Source organism: Nerophis ophidion, linkage group LG08 (assembly GCF_033978795.1).
Source record: "Nerophis ophidion isolate RoL-2023_Sa linkage group LG08, RoL_Noph_v1.0, whole genome shotgun sequence".
NCBI classification, from domain to species: domain Eukaryota; kingdom Metazoa; phylum Chordata; class Actinopteri; order Syngnathiformes; family Syngnathidae; genus Nerophis; species Nerophis ophidion.
This window is the reverse complement of record NC_084618.1, coordinates 42,270,098-42,278,275: the sequence shown is the minus strand read 5'-3', so window position 1 is coordinate 42,278,275 and position 8,178 is coordinate 42,270,098. Positions and strand designations below refer to the sequence as shown.

The following is an 8,178-nucleotide window of genomic DNA, read 5'->3' as shown; positions in this document are numbered from 1 at the left end:
ACAAAGATGTAAAAAGTTACTAGGAGTTCACAGCATTAAATAAAATACCTTAATGTAATGTTACTACAAATGAGTGTAATCTTGTATTTCACAGCAATTTATATTGTCTTCTGTAATATCACAACAAATTAATTTTTGTTTGTTTAATACTTTGCCAATAGTGACGCTATGGTGTGATTTACATTTATTTGAATTATATTTGGTAATTAACCAAACATCACAGTTCTGTAGTTACTGTAACTTACTGTAAAAGTAATGTATTTAGCCAGTAATAATATGCTGTAAATTTACAATGAAATATGAATGAGAACATCCATAGACAAGAAATATGATTTTTTTTTACATGAAAAAAGCATTTACTGTTGGCTTGATTGGAACCTCACAAAGAAGGAGAATGCTTTCCAAAGGCAAGCAGATTTCTAAAAAGATGTACATTGCACAATCTTTGCATGTTGATTATCATAAATAAAAATCCTAAAAATTCTATATTGCTTGAATTCACATTGAGGGGGAAAACATTGTTTGCACACAGCCATCATAAACAATACTGACTTTAAGCACTAATCTAACAAGGCATTTTGACAAAAATACGAAGCATTTTTACAACTGTCCAAAATGAGTTGAATGTTTTCATGTTTTATGTTCAAAAATAGGAAAAAATGTTTGATCAGAAAAATGTTGCGATTAATCGGGAGTTTAAAAAAAACGGAGAGTTCCGATAGACAGCCTATGTGTCATGGATGAGCTGAATTAGGATTTTGAAATTGTTTCAATTGGTTGAGAAATGCTTTTTAGCCTTCACACAATAATAACAAAAATGTCACAAAAGCAATATTGGCTTTACAATGTTTAATACTGTTTTTGATAACACACATTTACAACAAAAACGGATTTTAGCTTTGTAACAATATCAATATTTGTCAGTAACACCTTTGGTCTTTAGTTACAATATAACTTGGTTTACATACACAAAAAGCTGGGATTTAGTTATTAAAATATAATGAAGATAATAATTTAAAGCAGATCCCTGCTATTCACAAGGGTAACAATTGACCAATAAATATGTCTATATTTGACATAAAACACAATACATACGTAATACATACTTTAAGACATGGACACATGTGCAGGAGTTGCAAGTGCTGACTAGGGAATACTGTATGCAGGCATCTACTGTACTTCATATAATAATACTGATTATTTTTACTACAGTCATAGGTTGTTATCAAAACCATCTTCATGTATTAACACATTTAATTGCAAAAAATCCCGAATCATGAGAAATACTAAACCCAATTCGTGTTTATAAGAATTGATCTCGTTAGCATTTCATTTATCCGTACACATACATATTTAGAATATAAAAACTATTGGAAAGGTTTTATTTTGGACACTTAACATGCATATCCACCTTTTAGATATCTAGAAAATGCATAAAACGTATAAAAACATGTATAGCTGTGTTGCATGCTTTGCATCTAATAAATAGCAAGTCTTGAATGAGACGACGTATGGTAATGAGCATAAAAAAAATGTTCACAGCAAGCAAATTTTCAAGGAACAAGTGCACCAAATTTGATCCTTTTTAAGTACAACTAGAAATCTGTGTTCTAAATTCAAAAATAGTGAGACACTAGAGATATGAAAAATATAATAGCAGTATTTATAGCCATCTTTGCACCAGCAATAGTTTATCGTGGACAAGCGATGTCCAAATTGCGGACTACTAAAAAACAAGGCTATGATGTTTTTGCTCAGTATTGTATTGGCTACATTAATATAATGGTAAAAATAATTATATTTGATTTCAGTTCCAGCAAATCTTTGGTTCACTTGTTCTATTACACACACACACACCGTATAAATATTATATACATACGTACAAAAATGTGTGTATGTGTCATTTTATTTGTATAAAAAAAAGAGCTCAGGTTCTGGGGTAACACTGTAAATACTGTAGTTGCATCATACTTTAGTAATTAGTGGTTCATTGTGGCCACAGCTCGTTTTATATTGGCCCTCACTTTAAGATACTTTAAAAAATGTAGCAGTCCATCATTTACAATTTAAATTGTTTTCAACTGACTAATAAGGAGTTGTATGTTCAATTGAAAAAACAGTACATGAGGAAAAATATAAGAAAGCAATCCATCATCCACTAATATTTCCCCCCAAAATATTTAAAAAATATATTGACTCATACATTTTTAAGTCTAGATGACATAACTTAAAATAAGAAATATTTAATATTGGTTTAAAAATGTAGAAAAATACATCAGTCAAACTTATTTGTTAATTATTTGGCATATATTATTTGGCAAATAGTACGATGATATATTGACTTTTAAATTAAAAAATAAAAAGGTATTTTTTGCTATTATTGGATGTTGTGGCCTAAAATTTTGTCTTAACCTTCATTGGATTGGTTTGAGCATCTTTGATGTACAGAATGCATCAAACATGCCTTCACTTTTGCTGTAAAAAAAAAGTTTGTCCAGCCCTGATGCAAAAGGGAGACACTGGATTAAACGATGTTGATTTGAGAGTTCCTGACTGATAAGTTTAGGATGTGGAAGTGCCATGCACCTTGACATGGATGAAAAGGGAAGAGGGTGAAAGGTTGGAGCCATCCTGCTTCAGCAATTGCACATGACGGTAACCTATAAAGAGAAAAAGAAGCACAATCTTAAATGAGAAAAAACATAATGGATTCTTCCAGTTTGTGTATGCAATTGACTTTTATTCATTCTTTAAATGCAAAAACAACTTTTCATACCAATTGGTACTTGTTTTTGTGTATGTGGGATCTGCGAAAGTGATGAACATTTTAAATCAAACCATGAAGGTATGCCAGAGATATTTATCAAACAATTCTGCCTTCCTTCTTACTTCCTCCAAATTTGCGCAATCTGTGACGTCAGCGAATATCTCCATAAATGGTGACGTTTTACCTGAAGACCTTTGTGCAAGTCCGCCATTCTAGTTAATAAGATCCTTCTTTTTCTCTATCTTCTTGTTGTGGGGCAAACTGGCTCGTACATGCACATGCATCCTCCGCCATTGCCATTTCTAATACAAAGTAGCGTATAGTTAGAACTTGTATGTCAGTAGACTTCATTTAAAAGTGCGAAAAACTACGACATGGCGCGGAGAAGACGCAGTCGAAGTGGGGGCACGTAAATAAGACCGGCCACAAAGCAGCGCATCCTAAAAGATATCAGAAAGTTGATAACTTTTTCTGACTCTCATGGTTTTGAGTGTAAACACGGAACTATCATGACGGAAGTCACACTCCGTGAAGTGAGAGCTGCACATTATCTTTGATTGATTGAAGCTTTTATTAGTAGATTGCACAGTTCAGTACATATTCCTTACAATTTTCCACTAAATGGTAACAGCCGAATAAGTTTTTAAACTTGTTTAAGTCCATGTTAATCGATTCATGGTACAAATAATACTATCAGCATAATACAGTCATCACACAAGAGTATAATACATTGAATTTGTCTAAATATTGGATTTATTCAAGAAACCAAATCGGACAAGACTCATGAGAACTGACTAACTTTCTTAAACATTGGATTGCATCTGATCATGTGAAATGTATCGCGCCCCAAGTAAAATTAATTATATGGTGTTGGAATCGTACCGTTACGCATTGGGATTAGCTTTTTTCGTATTGTGAATTCATCGTAAGCAGAATTCATTTGTGTCTTTATTACGAAATGTTGCTTTTGACAATTACATATTGGACCTGAGTTTTATGCGTTTAAATTTTGTGAACTGAATGTTTTTCTTACGGCTCAAACACATGCCGCCACACATTCAGCTGCCGCGCGCTGCACCCAATCTGTGATCAACACACCTGACGCTGACTCCACTTCTTTTTTAAGCCAGCGTGTCCTACGTTCCAGTGCCAGAACATAGCTACTTGTACCTGTACAATAAGCCTGACACGTCTCTAGCTTTCCTCGCTCTCGGTGTTTCCCCTCCTCTGTGCTCATCGTGTCTTGTCCTGTGTCGTGATTCTACAGCTCCGCTTAATTTCCTGGTGCTGTGTGCCTCCTCGGATCTTGACCTCTCACCTGCCCCTGGACTACGACGCTTCGCTCCAGACCACTTGCCTGTTCCCCGGACCTACGAGCCTGCCTTGCCCTTTCTGGACTTCCATATCTTGCTCAACACGCACCTTCAACACCTCCCGGTAACACCCAACATATGATCGCTTCACATAGTCTCACCACACGTATTTGGATTAATTAGACACCTCGTTCTATTGTAATAATAAATACGCTGCAAGCTATGCGACATCCCTGTCTCCATGCCATCTCCTTACCCGCTGTACCGTTACAGTTTTTTGTTTAAAAATAATCAGTTTGTCAAAACAGTGTTTTGAAATTTAGCGTGTAAAACTTCAGTGTATAAAAACTCTTTGCAGCAAAGTGTGTTGCCTCAAAACTCAAGACTCACGGTAAATTAGGGCTAAAGCAATCCATCCTGACTAAGAACCGGCCAATGAGGTGTCAAGGATCGATTTCTTCTATCCAAATTTGGTGACGCCTTTGTTTCGAACGTTCCTTGAATGCACCACAATTACCACATTTTCTGGGCTATAGAGCGCACTGGTATTTAAGCCGCACCCACCAAATTTGAGAAGAAATCAATATTTTTACATATATTCACACCCGACTACTGTATAAACCACATATATACATAGAAAGTAGTCTGTTAAATATAATCCATGCACAATTTTGATCAAAGAACCACTATTACATGTTATGTAGACCCCAAGGAAGTGTTTTAAATGTAGGTAAAAATTATAATATTACCCCTTTGAATTACTGTATATGTTGGTGTTTTATACATGTCCCGTGTCCTTTAACATATTTTAGGGGACAACATAAAATAATCCCTGGTGTAGAATGTGCTATTATTACTGTTTGTCCCATCCTCGCCCATCCAAATAGAAGACATTGAAATGAGAAATTAAAAAAAAAAAAAAAAAAAATTAATGTGTACCAGAGCCTTTAATATGTTTGAATGCATACAAACATTAGTATGTCATTAAGTCAAAAGAAACTTCACACAAAAATGTTTCCTATAATGTCACTTCGAAACTTGAGTAAAGCACAAAGCTTTCCATACACCCATCGATCCATTTTCTATCGCTTGTCCTTTTCGGGGTGTCAAGGGGACTATCCCAGCTGCAGTCAGGTGGAAGGCAGGATGGAACATATTTCAGCACACCTAGGGCCAGATCTACTAAGATCCTAAACAACACGTGCTAAATACAGTAGCATTGGCAAACTATAGAAATGTGCGTACCATTAGTGGGCATGTTGTGGAGAATGTGTATGCAAAAAATAAGTTCAAAAGTAGTGCAGACCATCCATCCATTTACTACCGCTTGTCCCTATCAGGGTTGCGGGGGGTACTGGAGTCTATACCAGATGCAGTCCGTCCTTTTCAAATTAGGATTTTGCGTGTACTATTGACTTTGCCAATAAAGACACTTACTTCCCTTCCCATTCATGCATCATGCTTCAACATGCAGTGTTTTTTGCCGCCGCTGGCTAAATTGGGGCCCTAAGAATTTTAATTGGAGGTCCCCGCTCCCGTTAAAAATGTTTTTCCCACACTCTTTTAAAAAGATAATGTACAAACACAGGCAATACCTCAGTGGTGAGCTGGAATGATCCAGATGCAAGAAAATGCATGTTACAATATACCATATTTGCTTGAATTGCCGCCGGGGTGCTAATTAATTTAAAACCTCTTCTCACTCCTGCGCTTACCAAAGGCATGCGGTAAAAGTAAGCATGCGTTAATTATTTTAAAACCTCTTCTCACTCCGGCACTTACCAAAGGCATGCAGTAAACATTTGAGTGTGATGTAAGGCTACCATGATGAAAAGCTCATTTAATAATTAAAAAAAACTTTATTATGGTCTTACCTTTACTTATAAATTAAATCCATGCCAGCTCCTTCTAATCAAAAGCATCGATAACTTGTTTATAGAAGTCTTCCTTATCTTTCTTCAGTTTTAAAAGTCACTGTCTCAATGGAGATCTTCCTTAATTACCTCCTGCTTCGATTGAAAGTCCAGTTTAGAAAACTGCTATCAGACCGCTGCTATCAGTTAGCTCGGCTCCTCGAGTGCGGGCGACGACAGAATTATCCTCGCACAACTCCCCCTCTCGTTCTGCTCCGTGGGTGATCCTTTTATCCCACCCCTGCCAACATGAAGTGTTATTGTATAAATAATACACTGGGTATTTTGGACGGAACATGCTTTATTTCAGCGCGGTTATTTACATAGCCAGCATAGGTGTTACATCCTAAAAGATCCGTCTTGCATCCGACGCGTCATATCCGTCCCATCACAATTTACGTCACTCATTTCACTTCTTCTGCAGCCGAATAGCCGCAATAAGGATCACTAGCGCCCTCTACCAGGAGGCGGGAGTCATTTAATGACTCATATTTGACAGACGCAGCTACGGTATTGTGACGGTCTCAAGCCGTCGTCTTGCGGGTTCCCAGGACCACCAAGGAAGGACATGGCTTGAGCAGTTTGACATTATTTTTCAATAAAACCTCAGTCCAGATTGCTCTTCCGCTCCTCCTCTCCGCTCGCTCGCCGTCTCCTCGCCGCCATCTTGGGCCGCCTGTCTGTCGGACCGTTGGCTCCCCAGGTATATTAATAAAACATAGCTGCTTACTGTTTTTTTAGCATACCAGTATTCAACAGCCTGGACCTTAAATCCTACTGAATAGCTCTTAATCTTCTTCACTTTAAGCGATTTCAAATTACTGGTATTGAAATCAGCCTCCTCCATTTTGAAAATGATGACAGGGGAAGTGTCACTCGTGACGTCACGAGTTTGACCCGGCGGTAATACTAAGCATACGCTAATTATTTTGCGAATTCAAGGCAGGCGCATACTATATGTTAAAAGTTAAAGTACCAATGATGTGGCGAAATTATTCTCTGCATTTGACCCATCACCCTTGATCATCCCCTGGGAGGTGAGGGGAGCAGTGGGCAGCAGAGGTGCCGTGCCCGGGAATCATTTTATGGTGATTTAACCCCCAATGCCAACCCTTAATGCTGAGTGCCAAGCAGGGAGGTAATGGGTCCCATTTTTATAGTCTTTGGTCTGACTCGGCCAAGATTTGAACTCACGACCTACAGCCTGGTGGCAATTCAAGGAAATACGGTATATATATGTATTTTTTTTTACATAGAAGTCATATCAGAGATATAGCAGACACCAAACTGAATTAAATGAATTATTTTAATAATATTCAAGTCATAAAATGTAAATTCAGTATTGTTGGCGCTTTTTGGAGGTTTTTTTATTGGGTTTATTGGCAGAATATAACCTCCCATTGGCTTTGTTGTAAGTGGACTTTTATTTGTTTATTTACAAGTTTGAATGCCTTGTAAAAAAAATATATTAGTTGTCATGTCTTTCATAGCGATTGTGAATGATAGGCAAAATTTAAAAAAAGGGCAGTTCCCCTTTGAGGCATCAGCTATAAAATTCGAAAATTACATTGCTGAATAGACGTTATGTCTAACGTTTATAGTCTAAATATGTTGAGACGCAGACATAGGACGGAGGAATGATCTACATTGTCTGTTATTGCAGCACAATGTCTCCTTCTAGTCATTGATGCGTAACGATACCAGTTCAAAACATGCGGTATAAAGATGCAAAAAGAGTGGAAACAAACAGTTCCAGGCTTGATTAAGACACACAATCCACATCACACTAGCATAGTTGACCAGCTTGGCGTGTGCTAGCAAGTTTGCACGTATAAGGGACAAGCAAACTCTTAGCAGATCAGGGCCTTAAAGTATTTTAATGGTTTAAACACGTTTACTGCGTCACTTCTGTTTGCCAAATTTGTGAACTTGCATTCTTGATAAATGAAGCCAACATAGCTCAGATACAGCCTACAAGGTGCCGTGTTGTATGTGGTGGTCAGTATGGGTGAGTACTTTGACCTACCAGTGCGCAGGCTTGTGAAAGGCAGGGTGTATTGTCCCAGGAAGTCATTGTATGAAGTATAATCATGGTCTTCCACCACAAAGCGAACGAGAGCCAGGTCCGGAGCGTGGATGGTAAAGTTAAGGGTGGCGTCCCACTGTGGGTTAAATCCTAAAGCAA

General features: G+C 37.4%; 1 protein-coding gene across 2 annotated transcripts in view; it reads right to left on the bottom strand.

The window, feature by feature from the left end:
* Positions 1–834: 834 nt before the first annotated feature.
* plcd3b (phospholipase C, delta 3b) overlaps positions 835–8,178 on the bottom strand; it is a 39,338-nt gene continuing 31,994 nt past the window's right edge. For both annotated transcript variants that reach the window (XM_061908611.1, XM_061908612.1), the window contains 2 exons: positions 8,020–8,169; positions 835–2,660 (listed from right to left, as the gene is read on the bottom strand). In XM_061908611.1, coding sequence (XP_061764595.1) covers positions 2,563–2,660; positions 8,020–8,169 — 248 coding nt within the window. In that variant the 3' untranslated portion in view covers positions 835–2,562. The remainder of the gene's footprint in view (positions 2,661–8,019; positions 8,170–8,178) is intronic.